The following is a 15,907-nucleotide window of genomic DNA, read 5'->3' as shown; positions in this document are numbered from 1 at the left end:
AGCACAAAAAGGTAAACCAAAAATTGGGCATGTGCAATTCCACGCTTCTAGCCCAAAGGACTCTTGTGTGAGGGGACATGTTGAGATATATAGTCCCACATTGATTGTATGTGCGCAACTAATGTGAAGTTTATAAGGTCTTAGACACTCTCACCCTTAGAATTAACTTTTAGAGTGGTGTATCCCAAAGTTCTTTACAAAAAGATTACCTTGATTTAATAGAGTTTGATTGAGAATCCTCTTGGGAATTCGAAGAGATGATCCTTATCAACTAGTTATTTATTTGTTGAAGTTACAAAATATGTTGGCGAATCATGTTTGTATTGTGTTAAAATCTGATATGCTGGTAAAATTGTCTAATCTGAACGTGATATACTTTTATTTACGGGTCGAAAATTGAAACTTCAAGACTGAAAAGTCAGACAGATTGGCGTTGAAAAATTGAAAAAAAAAAAATAGAAGGAAAAAATTGAATAAAATATATGGGTTGACCAATAATTCATAATGAGTTGTGCCAAAATCTCCTTAATTTTTTTAAAAAAATTGACAATTAACACGCAGTATGGATTAAATTGAGTTGTGCCAAAATTACTACTGATGACACAATAATAATTTATCATTTTTTAAACTCGCACACAATCCGTATTATTTCATGGGTCGACACATTTTAATATATTATATCGTGGGTTCACTCACAAGCCAGAATATATTTTGTCACCCTAATCTATTTGAATGGAGTGAGACCCAAATTCTAAGCAATTCAACGGCCCAATTCCTCGGTTAGAACATGTATAATTTTGTATTTTTCATTTTGAAATTTTTTTAAATAATAATAATATAAGGAATTGTAAACACCTTCTTTACCTTGAAATTTAGGAGAGAAAAACACTGCAAAGTAGAGGAGGAGATTCTTGCCATGACAAAATTCTTATCTGCCAATCAAGTAATTAAGAGATTTATTTTACTCTCTACTGGTGAATGTGTTTCGTTTAAATATAGCGTTAAAGATGCATATAAAATCAAAGACAAAGTACAATATCACTAAAAATTAATAAAATAAAATAAAGGACCATCCCCCGGATTTGTTGTTGCAGTGTCATAGTGATGTGAACATTAATTGGGTTGGATTTAGGTTCTAAACAAATTTCATGGACGTAAATGTGTAATATGGTTTTCTTGTTTTTTTGGCGAAAGGCACAGAAAACGTGTTGTCCCATGGGTGCTTAGGATCTTATCTGATGTGATTGCCCAAGTTTAATTGGGCTGAATTTAGGTTTAGAACTTCAAATTCAATTTTTCTCTTTTCAGTTCAGGCTGTATTTTAATTGGGCCTGATTTGATCCAACACTAAAATATTTTAAAATTTAATTTCAAGTGTTTGTGTGTTGCTTAACTATTTAATTTTCTTATCCTTATTACTTTTTTATTGTGTTTCAAAACCCGTCAATTCTGAGCCTGCATAATATTCAATTAGTCCGACCTTCTTCAAGTCGGTCTGTGGAAGCGTTGATGAACAGTTAATCAAAATCAAACAAACAGAGGTATGGAGGAATAGATAACACAAAATTTTAATGTGGAAAACTTTTTCGATGTGAAGAGTAAAAACTACAAGACCAAATCCAAAAAAACGTCCACTATAAATAATGGGATTACACAAATGATTTCTCTGTGTCTCAATAACTAGAGGACTTCATCATCTAAAGGATGGATCTACTCATAAGTGCCTCACACAAGTGTTTCTCTCTGTAAAGGGGATAGGGAATCTTACTCTAAAGGATAATCTTCTTCTTCAGCTATGGCATTGGGTTTCTTCCTCAAAGAATTTTCGTCTCTGGCTTGCACTTTTCTTCTGCGCGTTTTTCTTTCTTCGCGTATGCGTCTTTTTCTTTTCTTTTCTTCTTCTCTATAATGGCTTAGCATCTAAGCATTGCTTATAAATAAGATATTTAGGGCACCATCAATTTTGGGCCGAGTTCATCATGGGCAACGGACCCAACAAATCTCCCCTCCGTGCCCATGAGGGAGGATATCCAAGCTCCCCCTCATCTCAAGTATGGGGCCGTGGTAGTCAACCTAGCACCTTCACAGCAATATTCAAACTTCCATGTTGGAACCATCTTGGTCATCATCCGACCAATTCAAGTCGATATGGACTTTGTCTAGCTGCAAAAACTTCTCTTTTATCACATCTCGGATCCAAAGGTACCAAATGTCTACGTGCTTTGACCGTGCATGGAATGTTGCATTTTTCGCTAAGTGTATAGCACTCTGGTTATCACACTTTAGCATATACTTCTCTTGACCGTGTCCGAACTCCTGTAGAAAACTCTTCATCCACACTAGCTCCTTACATGCCTCAGTTGCAGCAATGAACTCGGCCTTGGTAGTAGATAAGGCAACACATTTATGGAGTTTTGACTGCCAAGAAATAACTCCCCTGCAAAGGTAGTCAGACTTCCTCGAGTCTTCGTCTCCTCTATTAGCATGTCATCTACGTAGAGAAAGAGGATGATGAAGTCAGCATCACACTTCTTGATAAGTGATTCAAACTTTCTGTACCACTGCTGTGGTGCTTGCTTCAGGCCATACAAGCTATTTTTATGTCAATATGCCAGAATTTTTTTCCCGAAACTTCAAAACCTTCGAGCTACTCCATGTAAATTTCTTCTTCCAAGTCTCCATGAAGAAAGGTCGTCCTCACATTCAGTTGTTCGACCTCCAAGTCTTGAGTGACCGTTATACCTAGAACAGTTTGGATTGACATCATTTTCACCTTTGGTGATAATATCTCAAAGTCTACGTCTTTCTTATGATTGCACACTTTCATCATAATCCGAGATTTATACCTCGGCTTTAGGTTGTTCTCTTCCACCTTGAGTTTGTATACCAATTTGTTCTTTAAAACTCGTCTGCCCTTTGGTAGCTCGACCAAGTCAAATGTGTGATTCTCATACAAGAATTGCTTCTCGTCTTGCATGACTTTCTCCCACTATTATTTTTCAACACTGATCACTGCCTCTTCATAACTATGAGGCTCTCCTTCTTCTGCAATGACTGTGTATTCGTCTGCAAGATATCTGGTGGAAGGGTGTCTAACTCGAACGGATTGTCGAATAATAAGTCTTACACCAAATCTTAACCGTTGATTTTTTGCATTTAACGATTAAGATTTATTGGGTCATAATAATTAATTAATTAATATTACCCAATAAATCTTAATTGTTAGATTCACATAAATCATTGATTAAGTTTTGGTATAAGACTTCTTATTCTTACACCAGTGTAAGAATAATCTGCATATATATATATATATGTATATATATATATATATATGAGAGAGAGAGAGAGAGACAGGATCCTTTGACACTGGTGTCAAAAAAAAAGTTTGACACCTCATTTAAAGGTCGTTGATCTTGCCTTGATCTAATGACTCTTAGATAAGCTGTCAAATTTTTTCTTTGACACCAGTGTCAAAGGACCTTTTCCCTATATGTATAGAGAAATGTTATATTTATAAACTTTTTCGCTTACAAACTCTTACAACCAAATCTTAACCATTGATTTTTGTCCATCGGACGGTTCTAATCTATTGGGTAACATTTATTAATTAATTATTAATTTTTAATAAACTATAACTGTCAGATTGGCAGAAATCAACGATTAAAATTTAGTTATAAAAGTTCGTAAACGAAAAAGTTTATAAATATAATATTTCTCACATATAACTTTTGACTTGGGTGTACGAATCAAGCAATTTTATTTTTATTTCACATTACTTTCTAGAGGAGATTTGGTCAAAAAAATTTACGTGGAATAAAAAAAAAGCTACTAATTTAAATACCCAAATTAAAAGTTATGGCTTTTCGTAATTTTATGGTCAAATTTTTAATTTTTTGTGCTACCTGTAACACCAGATGAGTTTCGCTTAGATTGCATGCACCCTACTATGTCTTATTTTGGCATAACCAGTCCCACTCAATTTTGGAGCAACCGGTTGCTATAAATTATAAAATATTACATTTTCATAATTTTTTATTTAAATAATAATACTTTTTTTTTCTTGAGTTTCGGTCCTCGTAAGGCAAAGATGGCTCGTAGGGCAAGGCATAGGCAATAGCTACTAGAGACTAAAGCAACGGTTAATATAATGTTTTTGTTCTCCTTAAATATTCAGGTCATTTTTATTTTTATTCTAATAAATTAAATTAAAATATATTCTCTTAAAACCGATTTAATTTTTTAATTTTTTATAAACATAATATATTTTTGTTAGAGAAATATTTTTTTTATGTTATAGGAAAATAATTACATCATGTATTAGATATAAAATTACAAATGAATTCCACAGGTAAAAAAAGAGAAACAAAAAGAATGACAAGATCCAATTCTTTTCATGTGTGTGTAAAAAAATTATTTCTCTTATTTCAAAGGAAATAAAGATAACCTTTTTGTTAACTAGTGAATGGGTAGAATGGCATGAATTCCTATGCCTTTGGATCATCCACGTGCACGGCTTCCATGTCATTACTTTCCTTAAAAATTATTTCGATTAAAAAAAACAAAAAACAAGAATTCATTCATACGGATAAGGGAAAAGCTGATTCTCTTGTCTTGGAAGGGTTGAAGCACCTAATCCTAATCCACGTAGTAGTATCCAGCAACAACCATAGCAATTCGCGAACGAAATAATCACTATCACTACGAGGATCGAACCAAATGGAAGTGGCTATGTCTCTGAACGCTCTCATTCGTCTTCCTCTCTCTAGTTCCAGTTCGAGACTCCACCACGACGACGTCGTTTCACCACCGGTGAGGCATTCTCTGTTTTCTACCCGGAGAACGAACCCAAATCCTCCTCAACGCCGCCACGTGTTGTTGGTCGTTGAAGCAAAGGGCAAAAAGGGAATGGTGCCTCGTCAATTTCAACGTCCTCCTCCTCCTCCCTTACCCAAAATTGAAGACGATGGCAACCCCAAATTTGTCGTCTTCATTCGCATGGCCAATGTAATAATAATCATGTTCAATTCAATCTTCCAATTAAATATTATAATACCCTTTTTTTTTCTTAATCATTATTATCACAAATTGTATAATTCTATATCCGCAGGTATATCTTTGGTACCCTCTTAGTATAGTTTCAGGTGGCACCACTGCCAAACTCATGGTTGCAGCAAAAGATAATTTTTTGGGCAAATATATATACAAAGATACACTTGATAGAAATCTTGCTGCTGTTATCTACCGAGTAAGTTTGTTCCCATTTTTGGCATGTGTTTGATTGATGTTAGTTATTAAACTACTTTTTTTCTGCAATAGCAAATTTAGAGAGTTAAATGCATATTTATGTATTGATATTAGGGGAAGATTATACGTACAAAGTTATAAATTACACTATACTAGTAATACAATATACTATTATCGGTCGGTCAGACACAGTGTAATTTGTAAAAAGTTTGTCAATATAACTTTTCTCTTGGTATTAGTCTGCTAAGTTTTCGTGATTTATAATTTATATTTTTGTGTTTTGTGGCATTGGTAACTGGGGCAAATAGTGTAATTTGTAAAAAAAAGTTTGTCAATATAACTCTTCTATTGTATTAGTCTGATAAGTTTTTGTGATTTATAATTTATATTTTTGTGTTTTGTGGCATTGGTAACTGGGGCAAATAATGTGACAATGGAAGAAGAGGGTTTTTTATTTATTTAGAAGAAACAAAAAATAAAAAAGGGGCATTCCGAGAATTGAACTCGGGACCTCTCGCACCCTAAGCGAGAATCATACCACTAGACCAAATGCCCACCTTGTGAGAAATGAATTGTGATAACCATCTGAAGCTTTTTCTGAACGGGATATGACAATCTGTAGTGGTCATTTAAAAATGAATAAAGCTTGGACAAAATCAGAATGTAGTGTGCAGAAAATGAGATGGGACTAACTGTAATCAAATGGTGAAAACTGTTGAGATATGAGGTGATGAGTGTGAGTAGCATTATTCTTTAAAACTTGATCTGCTGTTCAACCCTTTGCCTTACTGGGATGTGCTTTCTTGGTTATGCATGGTCCTGTCTTTTTTACTGACTGCTTAGCTTCAATTCAAATAGGATGAGAAGGAGATACAGAAAACTGCACTCAAACAACATCGTGTGCTGCGATCAGCTACTGATTTTAGATATGGCTACAAACTTGTTGTAATGTTCCTATACTTTCTTTTCTTCTATGCCTCGATAAATATTTTAAAACCAATATTCAGTCTTCCAGACTTGGCAATGCATACTTTACTAATGTTAGAAGAAGAATCCCACTTTTTTTTTATTCCCTAAATTTTCCATGTTATTAATTTGCAGGAGAATAGCAATATAAGAGCTGCACTTTCTACCACAGATGTTATTGAGGTAACATTCTTGTGATGTTCTTCTTCATCATCATCATCATGGTATATTTCTAATATTTTGGAAAAAAAAAAATCATTTGAAGTTTTTAACACAATTTCTAACCTTCCAGCATTAAAGATGTGTATATGTTTTACCAATACAACAAAGAACAACCTTTTTTTTTTATTAGAAGAATTCATACATACAACTTTTTGACTTGATAAATTAGCATGAAAATGACACCTATCATTTTCGTTGAAGTTTTTAGGATTAGATTTTAGAAGCTTGTAGATTGATGATAGTCTACATTACAAAATGTCGGATTTTTACCCAAATATTCAGGAAGAAGATTACTGGATTCTTTCCCACTAATATATTGTTATGTTTGCATATCCATTCCGAAGCTTCCAACACCAGATAAACTAAAAACCGTACTTGATAAAGTGAAAGACTTTTTTGGAGATGCAAAGGAGTCCTTTGGGAAGATGACAGCGTTAGGCACTACTACAACTGAAGAATCAGAGGAAGATACAAAAGAAAAGGCTAAGTGAGTTTACGTCTTATTGTCTAAACAACAACTCTCAATTGTGATTATCAGGGGGAAATTCTTATCCCTTTTATCTATTTTCTTCTACATCTTCCTCAACTTCTTCTTTCTTCATCTTTTGGATGCCACATTTGATGGGATATGTCTGATTCTAAGCACTTCTATGAACATTATTTGTTAGGTCCATAACATTATTCATTTATATGGTTGATAAATTTCAAAATTTCCGATGGTTTTGATTATTTTTGTGCTAATGCCAGGGTTGAAGGATGAAACTATAGCTGGAAATATTTTGCTTTAATTGTTATGAGTAGCCTGTGGCCTTATGAGCTCAGAAAGCTTCATGCAGTTTGTGGATTGATTAATGGGGAAGCTTCTGTGCACAACGATGTTACTCCCGGTTCTGTTCTTTTATCCATAGCCATCAACATAATTTTATTTTCTGCAGAGTGAACACCACCTTTATGATGCTGTATCACTCATGTATGTTATAATCCATGATGCTTCAAGAGTTATTTGTGCAAATTACGGGTTGAAATATCCATGCATTTTATTTAAGAGGAATTCATTAACTTAATCAGAGATTCCATTATCAACTAGACCAATTAACACTGCAATTGGGATCCTCGCAACTCAATGCAAACCGGAATATCTATAGAATTCACAATAAAATTTGTGTGTTTACTTGTTTATGCCTCTGATATATTCTACCTGTTCGTGCAAGAAAATTTATTTATCTATTTTAAAGTTCACGAGAAACTAACATCAGCATAATTACGTAGTTTTTCTCCTGTAAGACGTAATTCTTTTGAACTCAAACTACAAACTTCTTTTATTTTCAACACCAACACGTTAATGATATCTGCACATCAAAAAGGCTCCAAAATAGTTCGGCTAAAATATTATTAACCCTTTAATCTTTAGTTTAGCCCTTGATTTTAAGAACGTGTAATTTACTCATGAATTTTTATCGATGTTGCAGAAAACCTCTTAAACCACTCAAATTCTAAATGTCTCCCCTCTGATCTCTGACCAAAGAAGTGGATGCAAATTTTTATGCTTTTTTATTTTTATTAACTACTATAACTGTTCTTGCGGTTTTCAGATTTCCTCATGAACCTGAATGTAATCTCCAACACAATTTTTTTTTCAGTTCTGATGATTTCCAATTATCAATTGAACCATGACCATACAAAAAATTGCTCATTTGAAAGAATCGAATAATGCTAATATAATCAGTTTATTTCAATCACTTAAATAACTTTTGTTATGCTTACTTAGCATTACCTTCAGGGATAAAAATATATCTTCTTTGTTGAGTTACAATGAATGCTTGCTTACTTAGTTGTTTCTTGGAACAGGAAAACATATAATAAATTAGTGGACAATAAACCATCCAACTAATCGCATGCAAAGGTAAATCTTAAAAATGAAATCTCTTTTAGTAGCTAATAATTTTTCCTAACAGAAAAAAAAAAATGCAATTTTTTCCAAGTACACTTTTAGGGATAATTATTTCAAATAGGGTTTGTATTAGACGGGTTGGGGTCCAAAACTTCCATTCTTATTCGATTAAGTGGACGATTGAAAAGTTTGGATAAGAATTACCAGCAATTATGGGATAAACAGAAAAGGGGTTCTTGAAATTTGGCAGAGTAGAGAGTGTTGGATAAAAAGGGCTTTTATATTGTCCAAAATAAAAGAGGCTTTTATACTCCTCCACCAAATTTTACGAAGTAAATTACATGTTTTGAAAAAATAAAATAAAAGAAAATATGTTATGTAATATTTTTTTATTTTATTACGTGTAACAAAAGTAGTTTAAAAATAGGATAAGTTTTTTAGTGCATGTTCATTTAGTTTTTTTTTTAAATACTTTTAATTCTTTAAAAACAGTGAAAAAAATGGCTATTTGTTTCGAATAAATTCATCTACACAAGTACAAGCATTGCAAACCAAATTGATATAGGAAAATAAAAAATTGTTAGTAGCGCTAGATGTTAAAAAAGTAACCATAAGATTAAGTTGTGGTTGTGCAACCACATGTAGGTAACACCTCTAATCTAGCAGAATCGTCGTCATAAGCTTATCTAAGATTTTAGGTACTGTTTGGTTGAAAGTTTATTTTGAGATTGATGGGAAAATGTAAGTGAATATTGAAAAATATCACGTTTGGTTCAGGTTTTTTCAAAAAATACTAGACAAATAGGATAGATGGGAAAATGACTTTTGTGTTGATTTTTTGATGAAATTCACTGTTACAGAATACCACTTGAGATGTGGTATTTTGAGATAACTGAGGAAGTGAAAAAACAGGTGCAAAGTTTCTCCCGAACATAGATTTTGCATATTTAAATAAATCTTTCTGGTAATATTTCGATCAACCAAACAACTTATTTTACATTTTCCTACCAAACTCACTTTCCAATCATTTCCTTATCAATTACATTTCCATAGTAAAAAAAAATTTCTACCGAACCAAACCCTACCTATAGTAATCTGTTTAGACAAGGTGTACCTGGTTGTGGAGAAATCTAGAATAGTGGAAGTTCATGTCCCCACCGACTGATGCCGACTGAGGAATCATTGTCGTGCTTTCCAGAACCCTCTATCACTCTCTTGTTTCCAAATTTCTATATATTTCATAAAACCCCATCTCCAAAAAACATATGCTTTTGACACTAAACCAACCTCAACTCCTCAACATTGATAACCTTTTCTTTTGATTTTGGTATCAAAACAGACACACTATACAGATATGGCACATGCTTTATCCTCTAATCTGGGACTTAACCTTTCCATTCTTTCTAAAGGTTCATCTAAGTATTTGTGTCCCTTAGGACCAACCACTTTCCCACAAGTGTCGAAGTTGAAGCTTATTAGGGCCATGGTGGGTGATGATGCAAGAGGAAATCTTGAACATGTGCCAAGACACAACAAGCACCAGTCTCACCCCAAGAAGAGAGTTGCCCCTGCCTCACCAATAGGTAATTAAGGTCACCAATAACTAATTTCTCATTTGGGGTCATGCTATGTTCGTAGAATTTTATACTTACTATTTATTCTTTTTATTATCTCTTATTATACTTAATTTTGAGTAAAGTCATTTTTGGGTTCTTGATAATTGAATTTCTGACAAAAAAAATATGATCCCCATTTGTGTCTTTTATACAAAAATTAATTTTTATCCTTCTACAATTTCATATTCTTTAAAAATATGATATTTCAGAAATTTAAATAAAAATTCAATTTAATTCCTAAAAAAGACTAATAGGGATATATTTTTGACAAGAGATAAATGTGGAGATCGTAATTTTTGTCAGAGATTCAAACATGACTTTATTTTTTAATTTTATCCATTAATAATAAGAGATACTAAAAAAAAATTGATAGTAACTATAATTTTATAGTGCAAACTTTACCATTGTTTTATTTTATTTAAATAAAAATTCAATTTAATTCCTAAAAAAGACTAATAGGGATATATTTTTGACAAGAGATAAATGTGGAGATCGTAATTTTTGTCAGAGATTCAAACATGACTTTATTTTTTAATTTTATCCATTAATAATAAGAGATACTAAAAAAAAATTGATAGTAACTATAATTTTATAGTGCAAACTTTACCATTGTTTTATTTTATTTTATTTTCTAGTTAACATTAAATTTGTGACTATAATAAGCATTGAATTATATAACATGGGAAATTATGTGTAAAGCAGGGTTGTGGGACCGGTTTCCTTCGGCAAGGACAGTGGAAGAGATGATAGACACTATGGAGGGGATGATGGAGGACCCTTTTGCGTTGAGCACTTTTGAGTGGCCTTCATCTCCATTACCAAGTGAAGGAGTGGGTGGGTATAAGAGGAGGGGAAGAACACCATGGGAGATTAAAGAGGGAGAAAGTGAATACAAGATGAGGTTTGATATGCCTGGGATGAGCAAGGAGGATGTGAAGGTGTGGGTTGAAGAGAAGATGCTGGTGGTCAAGGCTGAGAAAGCACCTAAGAAGAAGAACACTGAGGAAGAGATGGTGGAACAAGAAAACAAAGATGAAGAAGAATGGTCTGTTAAGAGCTATGGTAGGTATAGAAGTAGGATTGCTTTGCCGGAGAATGTGCAGTTTGAGAAAATTAAAGCAGAGGTTAAGGATGGTGTTCTTTATATAACAATACCTAAGGCTACAAGCTACTCAAATATTCTGGACATCCATGTTCAATGATAGATTTTGTTTCTGTCTTTTTTATTTATAATTTTTTGGTAGATTAATTTTATTGAGTTTCATTGGATGAAAAAGTCTCATCATTTATGTATCGCATTGAACTTACTTATTTACTTAGACATAACTAATTATCTATAATATAAATTAGTTAGTTGTCAAAAAATTTATCAAAAAAATTTAATTATAATTATTTTATAAAGCTTCAAAGTAAGTATATATATAGGAAAATTAGTTTACAGAAAAAGCAAACCCTCACCAACATTTGTATTATTCAAGCTGATATTTTCATTTCTAGGAGCAACTGTGATGGTACGCATTTCATGATTTATTTCATTTTAGTGAAAAAACAGTTAGCATGTCTGCATCCACTGCCGCATTGCGTACAAACTCATATGCATCTCTCGAATTAACTTAAGTTGAGCTAGATAGCTCAACTTGAGAGATTGAAGTGAAAATGTAAAATGTTACAACAACAAGAAGTTGAAGCCACATACCATCATGACCCCAGCCGTACATACAAAGTGGAATAAGGGAACAGTAACCATTTTGTCACACTTCAGCAAATTATTTATCAGACTACCACGCCAACAGTAAAAATTTCCGGAATGCCACGCGGCATAATTCGCTACACTGTGCAGCGAATTATGTTTGCAAATAATTCGCTACACAGTATAGCGAATTATGCCATATCAGGCTGTACAGTGAGCAAAAATGACACATGTCAAGCAGACAGTAATTCGTTACACTGTGTAACGAATTATGCTTGTATTACTTACTGCTTGACACGTGTTATTTTTGCTGACTCTGACCGTGACCGCGTGCCTGAACTCTGTTCTTTACTCCAGCAGCCATCCTCCTGCGACAGCTTGGCCTTCTTTGCTTTTAATGCCTCGTTAATTTCATCCCACACGTTTACTTCCCCATTTTCTGTAAAGAGATCCACACGTAAGTTTAGAGCATCAAGGTGTTTTCATGTTTCTATACATCATACCCTCTTAAGAATTGTAAAATGTACATTACCAAGGTGTTTTCATGTTTCTATGCACCATACACTCTTTTAAGAATAGTAAAATGTACATTACCTTTTGTACGGATATGACCTTCCCTTTCTGGCATGCAACTTCCATCAGTGCTACCGTTATTTGCTTTTGTTGGATTGACCAAATCATCACTAGAAACAACTACAGTTGCCAAATCAGAGTGGCCATGCTTAACCATTCCAACATCAGCAAGCGATACATAATCTATCTGTAGAAGGAAAACATTTGGTCATTTAATAAGCAGCAGCAGCAGCATGTTTGTTTTGTTAGAAAGGCAAGCTTTTTGGACATTCATTTTCAATAACATTTTTATGCTATGCCAGTATGCCACAATAGATATAAAAGATGAAATTAAATGCACTGGCACAAAATCTTCATCCCCAAAAAGTGCAATATGCACCCGCACGATTAACATAAACCAGGCACCTCTAGTATATTGTAAATGTTAAACATAGTTGACATGTAACTCAAATATATTGCTTAGCAGACTCCTAATATATTGCTTAGCAGGATGAGACATTCCACAAGGACACACTTGGTAGAAGGAAAGAAAAAACCTTAGGCAAGCTTGTATAAGGAGTAAGCTTATCAAAATATGCTGCATTAAGTGCATGTTTCTTTTCAGCATTCTGAACAGTAGGACACTCTTGATCATCCTGTTTACGGAATGAGTTCCTCTCTTTACCCCATTTCTGGCCCTTCTTCTTGCTGGTGATTCCATTCCACTGAAATGTTTCCTGAACCATCCAGATAACAGCTACACATCAATTGAAATATTGTGATCAAATGGCAACATACCTCCTGATACTCAAACACCAAAAAGATGAATCCCTTCCTTCTGCAAGGTTTTGACCTTATTACAAACTGATATGTAATAACCACTGTGCACCAGACTTCTTGAGTAAATAATAAACATAGTAAGTTATACTACTTTGAACAATTCTGAGCCCTTGAGTGAGAATCAAGATATGGATTACATGAGCTGTTAAAAAGGAACCAAAGCTAGTGCTAAAAAAATGATATTAAGCAACAGTTTAATTCCTTCCAAAGTATCTCCCAAGAAAATCCTAAAGAATTTTGTTAGCTCCCTCCACATCTCACTGTTAACCATCGTATACCTAAAAAAAATTTGTACTATTAATTCACAAATCACTTCTCAATAGAACATTCTTTATCCTCCATCAAGCCCTACAGTCTAAAAACCCAAATAAAAAATAAACAAAAGAAGTTCAGATGCAAAAAAATAATATTTAATACGATTTTGTGCAATGCAAAATTAATGATATATTTGATATTGACTCTTTATGATGGTAAGTAAAACACAGCCAAAATTGTAAATCTTATAGAAGAAAATAAAACAAACCACTGGAAACTGATTCTGTGGAACTGTCTGATCTGCATGAAATAGACCAGGAACTTATATCAGATCAAGAAAGTAATTCTAAAGCCAAAAACCACTACCGCTACTATAATCTTTTTAGCAGAGAGGGAGAATTAAAACCTTTTCTAAGGGGCTCAAACCGAATGTGCCCTGGCCTAATTTCCACAGGAACAACATCATCCTCTTCTTCACTTTCTTCATCGGGTTGTTCATGTACATCAGAAACTATGCAATTGTTATCTTTGATAGGTAAATGTTGTCCATCTTTTTTAAGCCCTGGAACAATGTCATCCTCTTCTTCACTTTCTTCATCAGGTTGTTGATGTACATCAGAAACTAAGCTATTATTATCTTTGATAGGTAATTGTTGTCCATCTTTTTCAAGCATTGGACTCGTATGGAACTGAAAATTTGGAGAATAGAACAATTCCATTCAAAATGATTAAGTACATTTTGAAAATAGTAACCTTAGACAAGTGACCTCCAAGAAAACTTAAATATTAATTCAAGCCACTGTACACAAAGGCTTCCAGACTTTGCAAAGGTAGGGGTGAGGGTCAATTATACGCGGCCTTACCCTCGTATTTCTACAAATAGGCTATTTCCTAGCCTCAAATCCGTGATCTTTTGATCACCAAATAACAACCTCAGTCTCACAGCTTGCTTCAAGGCTCTCCCTCTGATGTATGATTTCTACCTTTGCAATATTATGAATTGGGCATCTTACTAACCAGACTATAAGTCTGTAAGACTATAACTCAACAAGTCAACAACACCATTATACAGCAAGTAAATTGCCAGTCATAAGTGGCATCGAGATTAACTCATTTCCTTTTATCTCCATATATAAGGTGAATAACATTTGCAGTAACATTATGAGACCAGATTACCTTCTCCTTCTCTAATTTTAGTTCCCTCAACCATCTTCTCTTAGCTTTCTTCCGTCGGGCACTTCTGCTTGGTAACTGGAAAAATAAAATAAATCCAATAAACTTAAAAGTGTAAAAATTTGAAACCCCCTACTTCTGTGAAGAGAAGGACTGGCAAAGTATTGAAAAAGAATAAAGTGATCAAGTGATATGAAGTATCCAGGAAGATGATCCATAAAAGGGGAATTTCCTACATCATTGGGCACCAACTTATCTCCAAGTGCTACAGTATATTTGCTTGAACTAAATATGAAAGACAAGCTGCTTTTTTACTAATCTCAGGACAGTAGTATTTTATTCACTATAAACTCAAATTGCTCCTCCAAAGATACATGAGATATCAAGTTTGTCCTCCAAAGATATTATATATTAATTTGGTCCTTGAATGTTTAAAATAGACATCATTTTACTCCCTCAATATATCTTTGGACATTAATTTAATCCCTAAATTGATGCTTATTTTACACTATGGAGGACTAACTTTGATGTCCCATGTATCTTTGGAGGCCTATTTTGAGTATTTACTCTATTTTATATCACCCTGTCAATCAAGGCAATATAATGGCAACTAAATCTTCAGTCACATCAAGTCCAATTAAAATTTTCTCATATGAAGGCCTATCCTAGAACAACTTCATTTAAACTTTTTGGGGAAGGAAGGGGGACAAGAGAAAACAACAGCCATGAAAGCCTACTTCCAGCAGTAGTTTCCATCTTGACTTTAAGAAATTATATATGTTTGACTCACTAAACTATGTGTTGACGAGCACAAACAATACAGCTTAAATTGAAAACATTCTATGATATATTCTTCTTTTTTAAGTTAGAAGCTACTTATAAGCTAAAGTTAAAAGCTGTTTGGTAATTACATAAAAAAATTTAGCTTAAAATTTACTTAAAAACACATATTTCAAGAAAACTGTCTCTCTCTATCTCTATAGCTCATCACTTTAAAAAAAAAAGCATAAAATTCAAAAAAAAAAGATAAGAGCTTTAAAAAAGGAGGAGCTTTTAGCTTTTTTCTTCATTATAAAAAAAAAGCTTTTCATTATAAGAGCTTTTCTAAAAAAAAGAGAGGATACAAACAGGCACTGTGTATGTTTACAAATGAGGCTCATCAATTTTATAATAAAAGTCAAAATGAGAAAGGGATCATGACAATATGGAATTTTGTTGTCTTATTAAGTCCAAACAAGAACTATATTTGTACTCAAAACAGTGAGGCCCTAAACATTACCTTTTTAGTTCCAACTTCATCTTGAGGCTGAAGAAACCTATACAACATATAAGAGAAAAGTAAGGAAAAAATATATTTTCTGCTTCTGAAATACTGGAAACCAACATCCTCTTTGTAGGGGGACAAGAGTTTAAAATTAGATGAACAGAAAGGATTCAATAGGAGGAATCAAGGAATCA

General features: G+C 33.5%; 2 protein-coding genes and 1 non-coding gene across 5 annotated transcripts; 2 read left to right on the top strand and 1 right to left on the bottom strand.

Moving 5' to 3' along the window:
- The first annotated feature begins 4,572 nt into the window (after positions 1 to 4,572).
- On the top strand, positions 4,573 to 7,536 carry LOC133311227 (protein HHL1, chloroplastic). Of its 3 annotated transcripts, XM_061512237.1 has the most exons (6): positions 4,573 to 5,004; positions 5,108 to 5,245; positions 6,103 to 6,189; positions 6,346 to 6,393; positions 6,777 to 6,919; positions 7,180 to 7,536. In XM_061512237.1, exons 1-6 carry the CDS (start codon positions 4,717 to 4,719, stop codon positions 7,190 to 7,192), a joined length of 717 nt encoding a protein of 238 aa, XP_061368221.1. In that variant the 5' UTR covers positions 4,573 to 4,716; the 3' UTR covers positions 7,193 to 7,536. The 3 variants fall into 3 exon arrangements, with proteins under 3 accessions (XP_061368221.1, XP_061368223.1, XP_061368222.1); XM_061512239.1 differs by lacking the exon at positions 7,180 to 7,536 and having other exon boundaries at positions 6,103 to 6,186; positions 6,777 to 6,923; XM_061512238.1 differs by lacking the exon at positions 7,180 to 7,536 and having other exon boundaries at positions 6,777 to 6,923.
- On the bottom strand, positions 5,728 to 5,799 carry TRNAP-AGG (transfer RNA proline (anticodon AGG)). The gene has a single exon. It is a non-coding gene; the product is annotated as a tRNA-Pro (tRNA).
- Positions 7,537 to 9,577: 2,041 nt separating the features above from the next.
- Positions 9,578 to 11,154, top strand: LOC133311226 (small heat shock protein, chloroplastic-like). Its single transcript, XM_061512236.1, has 2 exons — positions 9,578 to 9,906; positions 10,642 to 11,154. Exons 1-2 carry the CDS (start codon positions 9,678 to 9,680, stop codon positions 11,139 to 11,141), a joined length of 729 nt encoding a protein of 242 aa, XP_061368220.1. The 5' UTR covers positions 9,578 to 9,677; the 3' UTR covers positions 11,142 to 11,154.
- Positions 11,155 to 15,907: the final 4,753 nt, after the last annotated feature.

The sequence above is a fragment of the Gastrolobium bilobum genome, unplaced genomic scaffold (genome assembly GCF_033153095.1).
Source record: "Gastrolobium bilobum isolate Gb01-03AN ecotype WA unplaced genomic scaffold, APGP_CSIRO_Gbil_v1 utg6525, whole genome shotgun sequence".
Classification (NCBI taxonomy): Eukaryota; Viridiplantae; Streptophyta; class Magnoliopsida; order Fabales; family Fabaceae; genus Gastrolobium; species Gastrolobium bilobum.
The sequence above is the reverse complement of the archived record's forward strand: the minus strand, read 5'-3'. Positions and strand labels throughout refer to the sequence as shown.